The sequence below is a fragment of the Doryrhamphus excisus genome, linkage group LG14, assembly GCF_037039965.1.
Source record: "Doryrhamphus excisus strain RoL-2023G ecotype Guam linkage group LG14, RoL_Dexc_Guam_v1.1, whole genome shotgun sequence".
In the NCBI taxonomy this organism is placed as follows: domain Eukaryota; kingdom Metazoa; phylum Chordata; class Actinopteri; order Syngnathiformes; family Syngnathidae; genus Doryrhamphus; species Doryrhamphus excisus.
The window spans coordinates 3,260,972-3,277,068 of record NC_136370.1 but is presented as its reverse complement, the minus strand read 5'-3'; the positions used below and the strand labels follow the sequence as shown (position 1 = coordinate 3,277,068).

Here is a 16,097-nt window from a genome sequence, read left to right as displayed (position 1 = left end):
CTCAAGGAACTGCATTCCAACACTCCTGGAATATGCAAGATGTGTATCAAATCCACGTCTGCATGCTCGCACGACACTAAAAACTTTATTTTGTCAGAATGTGCAGGATGATTAAGGAAGGAATAGTACAATATAGTACTGTATACTGTATAGTGTATGTTTATGGTGTGAGAATCACAATGTCTGATATAATTTATATTAATCATGTGATGAGAGTTTTAAACCATGTAAGTTAAAGGGAAAAAAATAAGGTTTGCGCATGAAAACATGCACAGCTATGCGTCCTTATTTGTGTTATTGCACAGGCACTGCACCATAATGCGGCTGTGTTGTACAGCTGTCCAAAGACCCCAAACAGGACACGACCATAGCATTAAAAAACAGAGAGGAGGGGGTGAAATCAGATATTTTAAACTTTGTGGACGGTTTTCTGACATAAACAACATTTTAAAATAGATTATGTCGCCAAAACATACAATATTTATTATGTGTGTGTGCGTGGAATCCAAGTTGACCTAAATATTCATGTTACCCCTCCTCAGTTTGTAATGGTTCGCCCCGTTGCTATGCTAGTGTGGACGTTCTCGGTGGTGATGGAGAAGATGCAGCTAGCTCTCTGGTCTGGGAAAAGCGAGATTTTAAGGATATAAAACATCTCCCTGCCACACCGAGACGATACCGAACCATGGCCGGGATTAGACGAGCTACTGGGAAATACCCTGGAGTCAACCCAGCTGTCAGGTACCGTTAATGTTGTATTTCTGCCATCTTTGCTAGCATGCTAAGAAGCACATCTGCCCATCTCCAGACTGTCAAATTTACTGTTGTTGTTTCTGCTTAACATCAAAGCTGCTCACTGTCTTACTTGCCGCCTAATCGGTGTAAACATAAAACAACAATCATGAAAGTGGCGTACACGGTTCCTACGGGAGTCGGGGATCGGTTAGTTTACGCTTCAACAAGCGTTGCTATGGTTAGCTTGAACCAGCACAGCAACCGCCGTGTTATCACATAACAATTCGCTTGTACTTGGTTTTAGTACTTCATTAAGACGCTTGATTGCAAGTAAATCATCCTCTGGAATGACAATGCAGGAGGTCAGGTCAGTTAGAACATTGCCGATAGTTAAATTAACTCCTAAGTCACTCACACTGTACACAGAACACATGACTAACATAAAATACAATAATAATAAGAAAATACAATAATGAAACTAAACAAAAAGAGAGAACCACTCCTTAAATTCTTAATTTTATACATTTTATGCCTCTAGTTGCTGCCGCCTGCGTCAGGTTCAGTCTCTGCTGAGCGATGGAGATACTTCCAGTTCTGATGGCATCCTGTGCTCTCTTGGTGAGGAGAACCGTGTTCTGTGGAACATCATTTCTCTATGGATTATGATCATTTGACATATATTGAGTATGGATGTTGTTTCTCAGGAATTGACAGCCGGTACAACGAGGGCTGCACGGAGCTGGCGAAATACCTCTTCTATGGCCTCTACGGAAGAAGTCCAATCAACATGGAACATTCCCTGGAGGGGTTCTCAGAAGAAATGCTGGATGGTGAGTCTATCGAATCTTTTGCTTTCTTTCTGTTAAGCAACTCTGTTAATTCCTCTGGTCTTCTTTACAGACGTCATCCTTCTGATCAAGGCCGGATGTGTTCACCTCTACTGCAACCCAGTCAACTTTAACTACCTGCTGCCTTATTTGTCTCACTGGAGGAACCTGCACCTCTACTGCATGACAGAAATTGAGGTTGAGTTTTGCATCGTTTTATCATGCAGCCGTTAACGTCTTTATGCACTTGTATGGTAGCTAAGAATGTTATAATGCTGCTTAAATGCTACTTTAAACCCCAACACTTAATGAAGGCTTTATACAATCTGCAGTTTGACCCTGGAACAGATGAATTCTGTTTACATTATGTCCAATGGAGACATGTTATTAAAGCAACTATTTAAGATTTCAGTGTATTTCTTCTTACGGGCTTAGCAGTCTCTATCAGGGGTGTCCCCTTCTTCTTTTTGCCCCTGACTTCACTTTGTGTCCCCACTTGTGTCTTCCCCACGCAGTACCAAGATGAAGAGGCGGCAGAGGAGTTCAAAATCTCCAGTTTTGTCACAATGGTGCAAGACTGCCATCGCATCGGTGTCCCCTACAGCTCCCTTGGTATAGATTACTTGATTCAACATTCACTTCAATGTACGTCGTTAATTATACTGCCGTTATTTGACTTCCAGGACATGTGCAAAAGTTTGATATCTTCATGGTGGAAAAGTGGCCCCTTATCCAAGCCTTCGCCCTGGAGGGCATTGGTGGAGGAAGCTTTTTCACCCTGAAGTACAAGGTGAGATGGGGTTTTTATTTGTATTTTTTATTTCATTTCACACTTTCTCCTCCGCTTTAACGACCACTTCCTGTTTTCCTCAGTTGTCGGACATGAGCGAGCAACTGTGGCAGCTTTACAGCCGACTGGACTCTGTGTCTCTGGACCAGCTGCTGGCCCAGGTCTGGTTGAACCGCTGCCATGAAAGCAGGAAAAAATATATTGACACAACCTTTCACCAGAGTTACTAGGCATCCTGAATCCTGTGCTCAGTATGATAATCATGTCCCAATGTGATGACTTCTCCTACGCGGTTGCCGCTTTCAGGATTTGAGCAGCTTTGAGAGGCAGTGGAGCAGCTTCTTCTCCAGCATGGACCTGGAGAGTCATCTGTCCATTTTGGAGCTGTCTGAGGCGCAGGCAGGAGAGGCAAGCCGACGCGCTCTAAAACAAATAGAGTTCTTATATATGCCGTTTCCATGCAGTAGTCCTCAAAGTGCTTTACTTTTCAGGCCTTCCGTCTGTATTACTCCCATGGACTCATCTCAAGCAACATCACAGACAAAAAGTAATTTTCCTGCAATAGTAAATAAAACTGTTGCAGTTCGGATGTTAACAGAACACTTTCATTTCCAGTAAAGAGAGGCAGCCCTACGTTTTGTTTGGTGCACACTCGTCCTCAGAAGACATGGACAGTTACTCCTTCAACTTTCCGTCTGAGAGTCATCAAGTTCGCAGCACAGGACCTGCAGGCAGTGCAGCCCGACACATGGTAAGAAGCAGCACAGCGGCATCCGCACATTGGCCATGCAGCCATGATGGCACATTTTACTGTATGAGACGTCAAGTTAGTTCTGGTCCTGCAGCACCACCTGGTGGTGTCATCTGGAACAGGACAGGTTCCAACATGCTGCAGTTCCCTCTCATTAAAAGCACGCCAAAGAATTCATGTCTTTAAGGATGTTTTTTTCAGTTTTTTTAATTCGTGAGGATTTTTACTGATCAATGCTCTTTCCATCCTCAGATTTTGCAATGTGTTGCCCCCAGAGGAGCGTTAGCCTGCTGTCGGACCTATTTCTTTGGAACCACACACACGCCGTACCTTGGTGAGGCCATTGGATATGATTTGACCTTACAGTTGATCCCCCGCTTTACACCAGAGTCACATTTCACTACCCATGAACGGATGAATGGGGAAAATTTGGGAGTCATCGATGCAACCATAAAAACGTCATCATAACAACATAATTTACCGCTCCCCCACCAAAGCCTCCTGCTAGCTTAGACATACACCAGGGTGTACGCTAACCAATTTTCAACTGTTCATGATTTAACACAGCTTGGAGATAAAAATCAGACTAGAGAAGCATAATAGCACTATATTTTCATGTATGTGTCATCCGCAGGGAGTTATCACACAAAGCCAAAGAAAACCCAAGTCTTGTAAGTTTTTACTTGTTTTTTTTTCTGAACCGAGTATATTTGTGAAAAATGAAGACTTAATTACTTGTCACTTTCAGGCTGTTGTCCGGCATTTACTCAGCTGCTGTTCAAGCCGTTCTTGCAGGAATCAAATGCTTCACCAGAACTTCCAGTGCCACCAAGGTGAGAAGAACCACTGTGGTTTTGTTCTCTCTCCTTCACGTGCGGCACATAAACAGTTAACGTTGTTGTAATGTTATAATCAGGCTAAAGATGTAGCAGAACACACCTTCTTGGCCACTGTGGACTCTTTGGATTTAAGTGCATACTGTAGTCTTCTCAAGTAAGGAAATTTTTATTCTTTAGACTCTAAACGTTTATTTAAATATGAAACAGGTAGCGCTTATATGTTTGTGTGATTCTGTATTCACGCAGATCCAGATGTGAATTCATCATTCAGGCAGCCAATAAGCAGGGGCGGTGGGTCTTCAGCATCCAATCAGCTTAGAGATGCACTAGAAAAGTTAAACATTAATTTTTCTCTGTTTTAGGCTCCTACCACTGACCGATGCTGCAAGCCGCTTTGTCATAAAAACCGTAAGTGTCCTTTAGATCGAATATGCAGTAACTGTATTGCTCGCTTTGGCGTGTGCTGTCAGGGGAATTACGGTTCCAATAGTAGCAACACCGTATGCATTATCCAGGACTGTAGTGCAAAAGTGCATCAACAGTGACTTACCCCCGCTTGGTCTGATAGGCTTTTGGTGATGAGGATCGTAATTCCAGTTAGTTGGTCGTACATAAACATACACGTTGTTCGTGATGCTTTGTAAAGTCTTCATGTAATTTAGTAAGTCTGTGGTCTTTGTGTACATACAACTCCTTTCTCCCTCAGGCCTCCATGACAGTCTGGGACATCCCAGACCTGCAGGGGGGTGGGGACAACCTCGGCTCTGTGGTCTTCTCTGAAGCCTTCCTAGATTCCAGCATCAGCATTCAACACAAAGGTACGACTTGTTGATATTTTGGGGTCCTCTCTGCTTGTTGTGGCTTCACCTGTCAAGTGCGCTCCATCTCCTGCAGACGGCACGGTGTCCTCAGACAGCTGCTGCACCATCCTAACTGCAACCGTGCCTCGGTACGCCTGCTGGATGGTACGTATGGGCGCTACTCAAATGAATGCGGACATTTAGAATGACCGTGGGTAGAAGTTAGCTGAGGTCGTATTAGTGAAATGTTGTGTTTGATGTAGATGGAACCTGATGTCAAGCAGTCTGAACTGGCCCAGCAACTTACAAAGGTGACGTCAGAGCTGTACACTGCATACCACGTCAATAGAACACCCACACAATCCAATTAGGAGGGAGAAGTTTTGATCCAGCCCATTCCATCGTACTGGTGTACCTATTGAAGTGAATTTCTACACGTTGATATAATGTGTGTGTGTTGTGTTTGGACAGAATGAGGAAGACTCTTGTCTGGGATTCGCTTTAACCATAGCAGACCCAGCGTACATATTGTCCAGCAGCCATCTTTCAGCCCCTGAAGACGGTAAGTATGCATACTCACAAAGATATCAGCCATCTTTTAATCATGTGACTGTTTTATGTGTTTTCATTTCGATTCCGATGATAGGTAAAATCAGCTTCTTCTCTGGCGGGCTTCTGTTTGTCCATTCTCAGTACGGAAGCATCACTATATCCCAGGAACACATCAGTACCATTCGGTTCTATGACCCGGTACGCTGCCGTGACTTATGCCGTCATGTGACTTATCTTGAGTTGGTTATCCCGATATAATAATATTATCCCTTCGAACAGGACCCTAGTGCGGTATTGTCCCTCTTTGTGGACTACAAGGTCAGCCTGCTCCCTCACCTGCCCTTCCCCCTCCACAGCCCCGACCAGTGCCTGGTCTTTGCCCTTCAGCCCAAGTCAAAGGGTTACAGGTGCTTCTACTCCAAGGTGAGCCCTTCACCATCTTGGAGTTTCATCATTTCATGTGTCACACGTCTACTCTCTACGTAGGTTTTGCCAGAGTGGCCAAGTGCTGAATCTGGACTCACCGTGCACTCGGTGGACCAGGACCAGCTGACATGGAGTCACAAAAGCATGTATGATTCACTTTTGACCATGAAATCAGTCATCCAATATCATGCCACAGCAACAACAGCTTGGATCTCTTCATCGAGTCGTCAAGTTGATTTAGTCAAGACTCGCATAATTCTCAGCTGTGTATGATTGTAAATGTCTCTCTCAGGCACAGTAGGCTGCAACAGCTGCATGATGGTCAGGAGCCTCCAGTGGCCAAACGCAGAGGCACCCTGAAGACATTACACTCACATCAGCCAGAGCAGGACATGTTCGTACTGGCATCACAATAACAATCATTTATTCTGTACAGTTTCTGAAGGTCTTAATGCTCCTTTTGCAGGTTCCTGCAACACTTTTCCCTGAGCAGCATCGGCGAGGAGCCTATACTGTTTGACCACCTGGGGGCACTCTTCCCTTCCGCAAAGCTGAGCAGGAACTCCAGCAGCCAGGGAGACACCAAGGTAGGCTTCTGAGATTGCAAGAAGGTGAAAACGACATTTTGCATTTCGAAGCTGACCTTGTCAAGTTTTTTTGGGGAAAAGGTTGTCATCACTGTTATCAGCGGGCTGCCAGGAAGCCACAAGGAGACGCTCTGCGACTTCCTGGTCCGGCTGAACAGAGAATACGGAAGGTAGGGAAATAGGAGTGCATGGTGAGGAGAAAAGTGTGCATCCAGGTCTCATTTTGCATACATTGTTCTATGTTTCATCACTCTTAGGACATTAAAATATCACACACACACAAGAATAATAAAGATCTCCCGGTGCCTGCAGGTGGTTGGTGTATCCACCGGCTGCTGACCCCTGCGACGTCTTCTCAGCCTCTCACCTGCAGGACTTTTTATCTGACTTCTCAGAGAACCATAAGAGGACCCTGGGAGGGAAGTGGCGCCTGTTGGTGCTCTCACCTGGGTAGGAAAACTCCACTTTCAAGAGATGCAGTACAGAGATCCTGCCTTTGACAAATATTAATGCTTGGTTGGGATTATTTTGGCCGAGGATTCTAACATTGCAATCTACTCCCACAGATACGCAGATGTTCTAGATGTTGTTCGGGCTGTGCTTTTCCACCCGGATCCTGTTGTCCAGGCCCATTTTACCATCGGCGCTGTTACTGCCTGCGTTGATCCACTGGCCTCCTGCTTGGAGCACAGGTGACATGTGAAGCTCAGCTCTAGAATCTCTCCACGACACCTTTACAACATGTGACACTATTTTTTTATACTGCTTGACTTGGTGTCACATTAAAGTAAACTGGAGATCCTTTCAGGCACCAACATCCCAAGAAATGAAAAATGTAAAGTATATATGAAAGGGTGTCCAAAGTGCAGCCTTAAGGACATCTTCTCTATAGGCTCATACTAGTGGATGGCGGGTCTGTATTCATTTTGTTGGTTTTAATTTGATGTTGTGCCTAGGTTTTACACAGTACATAATGATAATAATAAATAGAATGAAATGAATTAATGAGATTGCTGTAATGTACATAATTATGTTCCTTTGTGCTATGATAGACATGCCTGTCAGATTTAATTTCACTCTCTGAAGCTAATGTCAGGTTTATCAATTACTGGGCACTTTCAAAATCCGTAAATTCCCGACCGGATGCATGCGCTTGCCAAATTTGGTGTGATTTTTGGCATGTTAGATGTAGCTTTACTGAGCAGTAATATACTAAAACAGAGCGGTTTTAATGGCTTAGTGCTCTGGCCCTGTTACGTAATCCTTAATAAGGCAAAAGAAAAGTAGTATAATAGCTTGGAATAGAGGATTCCCTCAAAGAACAGCTCAGATGATGACTGACAAGGTGGATGTGGATAAGTTCCTGGAGGTTTCCAGGAGGAGGTCACGTGATGTTTTTAGCCGTTCAAACTGGAGGCTTGGGGATCAGCCTTACATTCAATCTCCTTTTTTGGTCACAGGCTTTAGTCTTTAGGCTTTAGGCTTTCACACACGGTGCACCACTCCGGTTAATTGACTCTTTTTCCACCGTGCTGGTACTGCACTGGTATAGAGACACGTCCGCATCAGGAATATCTTTAGCTTGTTAATGTTGATGTTTTCCAGGAGGTTGTGGACCCGCCCTTTGACAGGTGGTCCACATGGACTTTTCTATTTCAGGCGTCATCTTCCACGAGTCAGCCCCCCACCCACCCCCACCTCGTGACTATTTGTTGCCAGAGATTGTGTAGTGGTCAGCGGGCCCCAGTTGTGTTGCTAATTGGGTGTGTTTAGCCCATCTTGGTTCTGACCCGTCTGTCACCTCCCTCAACATAGCTCCCTAATCCACCAAAGCCACATGTGTGAGCCCCCCTTCAAGCTTATCAGTCAGCCATGATCCATTCTTTGTCATGGATACGGACACTTCATTACATCAGGACGGGGAAGATAAATGACTGATCCTTCTCTCCAGTTAAATTCAGGGACAGTGACATCACCCAAAGACGTTACAGTGAAGCCGCAGCGCACCATCTTGCACATCTTTTGGGATGTAGTCTGCTTCCTAGTATATTCGAACAGAAGTATACTTATGTTACTTGAATGAATTAGCAACTGTGACCGGTTTTGTGAAGTCCTGCACGTGCACATCAACGTGCTGGTCTTGGCCGCCAGTAGAAGACAAAAGAACCTGCCCTCAGTGTTTTCTTCTCTTTCCCTTCAGGTTTGCCTTTCCTAAACTGTTGGAGCAGTGTAGCCAAGGTAAGTCCCGCTTGCTTTGTGTCCCGCTTAACAATATAATACCGTCTGCATAAACACTCCCAAAAGGGTCACAAAGGGGCCCCGGATGTGTCTTTCAAACTGAGGCAGCCAAACAGTTGGCAATTGATATGTAAATTACTTTCAATTTGTCACAACACTGGACGTGTTGAAGTCTGCCACCAAGAATCCTGGAAGGGATGTTCCAAATACTTTGCGTGTGTATAAAAATATGCAATTGAGGATAGTTGCTTTTATTTGTAGGTATCGTAAGTGTGGTGGTGTTCACTGGGCCTGCGGCAGAGCAGACGCACCCCCTGGTGCAGCACATTCAGCAGTTGGTACGCACCGCCAACCCCAGCGCAGCCTTCGTCCTGGCAGCGAGGGGAGCGGTCACCAGGTAGGACCCCAAACAGGAGACCTTCACATTGGTCAATGAATTGATGAATAGATAGTCCTTATTGGCATTGTGGAGATACCTGAACAATGACATTTGAATAAGCAGTATGTGTAAGGTGCTTGAAAGTATCAATGTTTAAAAAGCACAAGTATCATCCTGCTGTTGTCATGGAGATGCTATCTGATGTCACATTTTGTAATGCTTGCAACAGGAATGAAGACGTCAAGCTAATTTTGTCTGAGAGCAGCTTCAATGGACCTCAGATGCTGAGAGCACGTTATGTCCTCTACCCAGGCTGGTGAGAGCCGTCTCTTGTGTGCTACCACATCTTCTTAGACTGGGGGGTCTCCCAAAGGTTTCCAGCAAGGGTCTCATCCTGAACAATCAAATGGTGGTTTTAAAATCGTGTGATCAAGATCTCCAAGATGAATCAGAATCGCCTTTATTGTCATTGCATTGCATACAACGAAATTTGAGTGCAACTCCACAGTGCATTTTGTCGAAAGTAAAAATAAGAATAAGGAAAGGATAAAAATAAAACGAGGAACAACAATATAAATATAAAAGTGGCAGGTGCTGTTCAAAATAAGTGTAAATATACGTATATATGTACATCAAAACAATAACCTATGCAGTAACAAAATGTAGAATCAGTCAAAACTATAACCTATACAGTAACAATGTGTATAATTGCAGTAACCAAAATGTAGTATTGCACATATTGTACCTGAGTTTCACTTGAATGAATGAATCTTATTGCACATAAGTCCAGTATTGCACAATTTGAAGCTTATTGTACGTAGCAGTGAGGTGTGTGTTTTAGTAGTGCAAAAATAAGTAATGTTCATTTATGATTGTTCATTGCAGTGATGGCTTTGGGAAAGAAGCTGTCTCTTAGTCTGTTTGACCACCAACAATAGATACGCACATAAAATTGTGTATTTTGGACACTCTAGGCCATCTTCCTGTCAAAATTCAAATACATTTAGCAATGAAGATGCCTTATTTACACACATTATTCCCAGGTTTTCGTGGGCCACATAAATTGATGTGGTGGAGTTTGACACTTGTGCTCTAAACCCCATAATATATCATACACTTATTAAAGGCGTTTTAAATTGTAAAATGATATAATAACGCTCTAGCCTGTCACGTGTTTACGGGTAGTGACTAGTTCTTGTTAGGACAGGCCTGTTTTATGTTTTTATTATTTAGTACTGATGGCCCTCAGGCTGCACTTTGGATGCACTTTGGATATTTTCTACATCCTCCAATACATTTCCTGGAAAAGCCCCCCACATGTCTTCCTGAATGAACACCTGCATGTCGTCCTAATGATCTTCTCCATGCCATCTTCCAGCCATACCGTTTCCTGCATATTCCCCGACTATGTCCTCACCTTTGTATTCCGGTGCATGCTCTCTCATACATACATCCTCCTCTACATACTGGTTATGCTCTTGTACGACATCCTTCCTTTCTTCTCCCGTACATTCACTTTTACATCCTACCTTACTCACGCGTCCTCAGTTAAACTTGTGGCCACCAAGCCAAACACTTCCATTGATTTTGGCTTCGGTGCCCCCCCCCCCCCCCCCCCCCCCCCCATGGTGTAATTGTCGCTCGGCCGCAGCGGTGCTGATTGCTGTAAAGCCCTCCGGGCATCTTGTGTTCTATCAGCAGCTGCCTCCTCGCAGCCCAGTAACAAGCTGTTGGCCACGCAGCACAGTTGCCATGTACACACTGGGCCCTCCATTCCTTGGCTGGACCTGCCCCATCCGCTCTTCTTGCCTCGGTGTTCACCAACCTCCCCCCATGTCTCTCCCCGGATAATACCCTTGGTGTCTCTGGCACCAGCCTGGACTTTTTAGTAGATAATCTGCACTCTTGAGTATTTTCCACTTTTACCAGCAAACCAGACAACCTCGCTTGGCTCTTTTCCTGCGGGCAGCTAGAAGAGTAAACAAGCCTCCGTCCAAAGACAAAATATAGCACAACATTTGTCTCCTCGCCATCCACGTAACATGCTCCTGGTCTTTGTTGCAGGTGCACAGGGCGCTTCCTGTCTGGCTCTGGGTCTCTGGTCCTCGGCCAGCATCGCGTGGCTTTCAGCCGGCCTCTTGAGAGGCCTCTATTTCTGGTCCGCTGTAAAGGTAAGATGGAAAGAAAGGCTCCCCTGCCCTACTCTTTTTATTCCTCTTGAAGCTTTAGATACGGGCTGGCAGAGTCCACAGTGATTACATAAGCTGGGTTTCCATCCAAATATGGGAAGGACCACCGTGCCAAAGAGCTGTAATTGTTGGCGCCTTCTGCCAAGTGCTGCCTCAGTGGTAGCAACTCCATAATTGTGCTTTTATATGATATGTATTGCAATAAATACTTACTCTTTATCATACAACACTCAGCGCTGTCTCCTCTGTAGCTCTCAAGGCATCGCTGAGGCCGAGCCCCTTCCGAGGGAATGTCTACAATCTTTCTGGAAAAGTCAGGTTTTCTGGTAGGTTTTTTTTCCTTTGTTTATATGACTGTTTACTATTTACGGAATCGGGGGTGTCCAATGTTTTCCACCGTGGGCTGTGTATTTGAAAAACCTAGGACGTGGAGGGGTGTTTTTGATCATTTTTAGGCTAAACCCAATCTAATATGCTAAAGCTAAATTAGCATTGCCACTTTTCCGCTCTACATTATGCCTGTTTGCTCCTATTTCCACAATTTTGCTGCTGGAAATATAGCTGTTTATCTCTTGCACATTAATAACATACTGTCTATCTGTTTGTTTTGTCATTTTATTTTTTGGGGAACTAAAAATTTACACCTCTAAGTTTCATATTGATACATTTCTAACTTGGTTATAATTGGATTCATATTTTTGAAGTATTTCAATGACTATTCCCTTCTTTGTTTTAGGCATTGTTTTAGGACAACATTTGTAGGTACTGGTACGGGCACCGGAACTGTTTCCAAAGTACAGATTAGGCACCGGCATCTAAAAAATGATCACATCACATATTCTTCCCGGTGTTACAATGTTTGCACCACATGTGAGGCCTTTTATCCATTTTGGGATCACGGGGGTCATACGGGTGTCGGGACATTAACACCTTGAGGGCGGCAGGTGTCTCTCCGGGTGTGAACTTTTTTTGTTCTTTGCCGTTGAGCTGCATCCATCTTTCCTTGTGTTGGGCCTCTAGACTCTCAGCATGTGATGGAGGTGAGCTACAACACTGTGACCGGTAACCTCATCATCATCCCGGAGCAGAGCGTCGACCCCTTGATCCAAGCGGGCGTTCAAAGGAACGATTCGCCGTGCTTCCTGGTCTTTGATGGAGTCAGCCTGGCTGAGGACGGACTCAAGGACTGGCTCAGGCTGTGCACCAAGCAGGTATGCTGTTATAAGCATGTACATTATGTGTTGACATTATGCACTCTGCATCCAAATGACAATTTTACATGCATTTTTATTCTAAATGCAGATGAGCATGAAAATACCGTATGTCAATAAATATGTATAGCTACAAGGTAAACACTGTGTTGTATGTGCACACAGAGACAGACCAAGAAGCCTAAAAAAACTGAAGCAACTCTTTCACCGCAAGAAATCAAGAACATTCACGTGAGCATTTTTAGTCTTTTGCTGTGTCCAGTTCAAGGTAGCTTATAGGACTTATAACACATACGACGTATCACCATTATCCTATGATACTGATATTACAGCCTTGACTATCAGCTGATGTTGGCCCATATCAGCACAAATCATACAAGTACTCGTTTTACTTATTGGAATGTTAGAAAAAGCTTGATGAAATGATATTCAAACAGAGGACAACCGTCAGCAACAGTAGGTATGAGAAAAACTGACCCATTTCCTTCTTGATGCGTTTGCTGTATAGTTTTCTCCACAATGTTGTGGCAGCTAGTCATATAGCGAGCTTTGAGGCGCCCAATGAAGCCTTCAAAGCATTCAAACCAATCAGGGGCTGGCTCTTTTCTGGTCTAGCTAATGACTTTTTATAGGCGCTTCCCTTGTGACTAAACATGTCACTGTGACCGTGTTTAGTCACATAGAGACCTATGATTCTTTTTAATTGTTAATAAAAGTATAAAACATTTACAATCCTTTCAAATTTGAACAATTTGACTGCAGCCATTTTGAGTTAATGTGGTCAAGCTGTGGATCCTCTTTCCCGTTTTCTGGCAGAGACACAACATTTTAGAAATGTTTCTTTGTTTTTGTGGTTAAGAGAGCCTGAAACTTATTACTTCTTCCGTGTTCATGCAGATGAGCAGACACTTGGACCCACTGCCACCAGGATTCTTCTACAACGGTTATCAATATGTGGACATCTTTGGAGAGAAAAGAAACAGTCATCCCAGTATCCTTCTCCGACCACATTATGTCATCGTTACCTCAGCTAACATCTAACCACCAACATTCATTTATTCATTCAATTTCGACAGCTTATCCTCACGAGGGTCGCGTGGGGGGGGGGGGGGGTTGATGGAGCATATCCCAGCTGTCTTTGGGCGAGAGGCGGGGTACACCCTGGACTGGTGGCCAACAGCCCATGGGAAAATGCGAGCTGCTAAACTGGTTTCAACTCCCAACTCGTATGCCTGGGAAGCCCAGTCCACGGTGCACCCCGCCTCTTGCCCACAGTCAGCTGGAATAGGCTCCAGCATACCCACCAGCGTGATAAGAGATGATCATCAGAAAAAAAAAAAAAAACAAACCCCGTCACAGAAGCAATAAATGATAATATGCCGTTTGATCTAAAAAAGGTGCTGCTGGCAGTGAAGTCACGTAAGCCTTATAAGGCGTCCTTATAAGACGTGTACCTTGTTTGATGACTGTGGATGCTGCAAATGTTCCATAGTAAGTTTGAAGTTTTGTGGCTGTAGCCATGAAACAGGCAAAAAGACAGCGTGTGCAATCTTGACTAGCCGCCGCGTTGATAGCATGTTATGCGGTAACCATAGAGGATGTGCACGGATGCATGTGGTGCCGTGTATGCGCTCCCTCGCCTGTTGGAGTCCATGCATGTGTTGCCTCCTTGACGTGGCTCCCTACAGACATGGACGAGTTCATCAAGGAGTACGTGGCTGAGGCCAACAAAGACATCGAGCTGTTCAACCGCCAGCTGGAGCTGCAGGTGCAACCGGACCTGTTTGATCCTTGAAGGAGAGCCACATGTGGAATCACGCCATCTGTCGGTCTAATTTAACGCCTTTGGGGAGGGGGGGCGGGGGGTCAGGGAGGGCACGGGGGTCACTGAGCACTTAACTACAAATCCTTTCTTTCTGGTGCCAAGTGCAGGCGAGTTTCGGATACGTTGTGACGCGTGTTTGCATCATGAAAGTCGTACACTCCGCCACCACACCGGCGTGCCACGCAGCCAGACACGATGTAAGGGAATTTCCATTCCAATTTCCGACAACCCTGCTGCAGCTTGCGCCTTTGTGTTTATCGCATGTGGCAAGTTAATGCCTCTATTTCTGGCCCGACGTGAATAGCCGTATGATTCCGGTGGGCTCCCTGGTGGGGTTTCTCAAGAATTGTCGTCACCCAATCTGCCAAGCACCTGTCTACTCGTCTGCGTGCCGCGCTCGGCTGCCGAGATGTAAACACAGCACAATCTGTGTGCTGTTGAGACAACAGTGCTACGCGCCAGCCCCGCGTTTTATTTTAAGACTTCCCGCCGTGAATCTAATGAAAGTGCAATTAAGCAAACGCGGGTCCCCGCAGCATCGTCTCAGAACAGCTGAGGCCGGTGTTATGTGTCCACCAGAATCTTCTCCTCTGTTACCAGGAAGAAAGCAGATTTTAGAGATAAACGCAAGCTAAGCCTTGCTGCACATCACACATCTAGCACTAGCACATCCATGTTTGTGTTCACTGCACGTCTTCCTATAGCATTAGCAATAAGAGCTAAGCTAAAGCTGGATTTGTCTAACAATCACTGAGGCATTCCATGTCGCTGTTAAAACACAAGACAGTTTACTGGCGCTTATCATAAAAACAAAACTGTGCCGTCACAGCCAAAACATCACTGAGTTTTGACCCCCTCCAAAAATGTGACATCGCCTCCCACATTTCTAACCGTGTTGTAGCACAGTGTGACATAAAAGGTCCATTTCAAAGGGACCCAATTTGGCTTGACCCCAGCTACCTGGTGTTGACGATGAAGAGTTGCCGTCGCTTACGGTAGACCGATGCTATGTTCAGGACGGCTGGGAAGTCGGACATATCCCACATGCAGCTTACGGGGTCCGAACACGAAACATATCAGTCAGATGTGAGCAAAAAACATGGCTGACGACCAGGATAAGCCAGTATTTCTCAGCAAAAAACAAATCTGTTTTGTAAAATACGACATCAAATAAGATAGTAAACATGATATATTGATATAGATACATCAGGGGTGTCCAAACCTTTTCCAGCAAGGACCACATAGAGAAAAATGTAACACGGGGGACCCTTTTGTACATTAAAGATGCTAAAAGCAATACTGTGTAGTTCAATACCCTCGCTACTTTGTGCTGCAAATTTAATGCTCTTTTGTAGTTGAATTCAGCTTATTATTAATAATAAAAAACAGCAAATGTTACGTATTTTATGCCTAAATTGCGAATTTTCAAATATAAACTATGTGATGATCATTAGGTGTCAGTAATGTTACTGTAATTAACAGGTACAATAATGCCTAACAGGAGCTATTGTTGCGGCCGTAACCGACGGCAGGCTAAAACTCATCTCTGAATCGCCGAGGTCACTTCCTCACTTGGCTACCGTCGGCACTTACAGCAACATACACGACAACGTGAGTCTTATTTTGTCTTAAATGGCTTATTTACTGTTATTATGCCGACTATATTTAGTAATACAAGTGTAAATATGACTGTAGGGGTGTTATTTCATGTCTAGAAGACTCTAATTTTTCTAAGACGTTGGCCAATATTGAAGGATTTGCACTGTGGACACCCCTGATGTACACAATAATGAGCTTGCCAAGCAGGTGAAGTCAATTGCGTTTTATATATATATATGCACATAAGGTGAGTGGTTAGCACGCAGACCTCACAGCTAGGAGACCAGCGTTCAATTCCACCCTCTGCCATCTCTGTGTGGAGTTTGCATGTTCTCCCCGTGCATGCGTG

At 44.6% G+C, this 16,097-nt stretch overlaps 1 protein-coding gene across 4 annotated transcripts; it reads left to right on the top strand.

Moving 5' to 3' along the window:
- Window positions 1-381: 381 nt before the first annotated feature.
- dnaaf9 (dynein axonemal assembly factor 9) lies at window positions 382-14,815 on the top strand. 4 transcript variants are annotated; one of them, XM_058077854.2, is made up of 37 exons: window positions 383-741; window positions 1,274-1,353; window positions 1,440-1,565; window positions 1,636-1,760; window positions 2,078-2,174; window positions 2,246-2,352; window positions 2,436-2,513; window positions 2,659-2,760; window positions 2,844-2,899; window positions 2,968-3,103; window positions 3,356-3,437; window positions 3,738-3,774; window positions 3,852-3,936; window positions 4,020-4,096; window positions 4,189-4,233; window positions 4,305-4,350; window positions 4,649-4,760; window positions 4,837-4,907; window positions 5,006-5,053; window positions 5,214-5,304; window positions 5,389-5,492; window positions 5,574-5,717; window positions 5,781-5,866; window positions 6,013-6,114; window positions 6,187-6,307; window positions 6,389-6,477; window positions 6,620-6,757; window positions 6,874-6,999; window positions 8,508-8,545; window positions 8,807-8,942; window positions 9,154-9,240; window positions 10,989-11,095; window positions 11,365-11,439; window positions 12,134-12,324; window positions 12,490-12,555; window positions 13,222-13,315; window positions 14,013-14,815. In XM_058077854.2, the coding sequence occupies exons 1-37, from the start codon at window positions 686-688 to the stop codon at window positions 14,117-14,119; spliced, it is 3,468 nt and encodes a 1,155-aa protein (XP_057933837.2). In that variant the 5' UTR covers window positions 383-685; the 3' UTR covers window positions 14,120-14,815. The 4 variants fall into 4 exon arrangements, with proteins under 4 accessions (XP_057933838.2, XP_057933837.2, XP_057933840.2 ...); XM_078795996.1 differs by lacking the exon at window positions 383-741 and adding an exon at window positions 866-1,102; XM_058077855.2 differs by lacking the exon at window positions 12,490-12,555 and having other exon boundaries at window positions 382-741.
- Window positions 14,816-16,097: the final 1,282 nt, after the last annotated feature.

Coding starts and splice junctions, on each gene's coding strand:
- dnaaf9 (XM_058077854.2), top strand. CDS start 686: ATGGCCGGGATTAGACGAGCTACTGGGAAATACCCTGGAGTCAACCCA. Junction 4,761..4,836: donor CATCAGCATTCAACACAAAG/GTACGACTTGTT, acceptor CATCTCCTGCAG/ACGGCACGGTGTCCTCAGAC. Junction 11,440..12,133: donor TGGAAAAGTCAGGTTTTCTG/GTAGGTTTTTTT, acceptor TTGGGCCTCTAG/ACTCTCAGCATGTGATGGAG.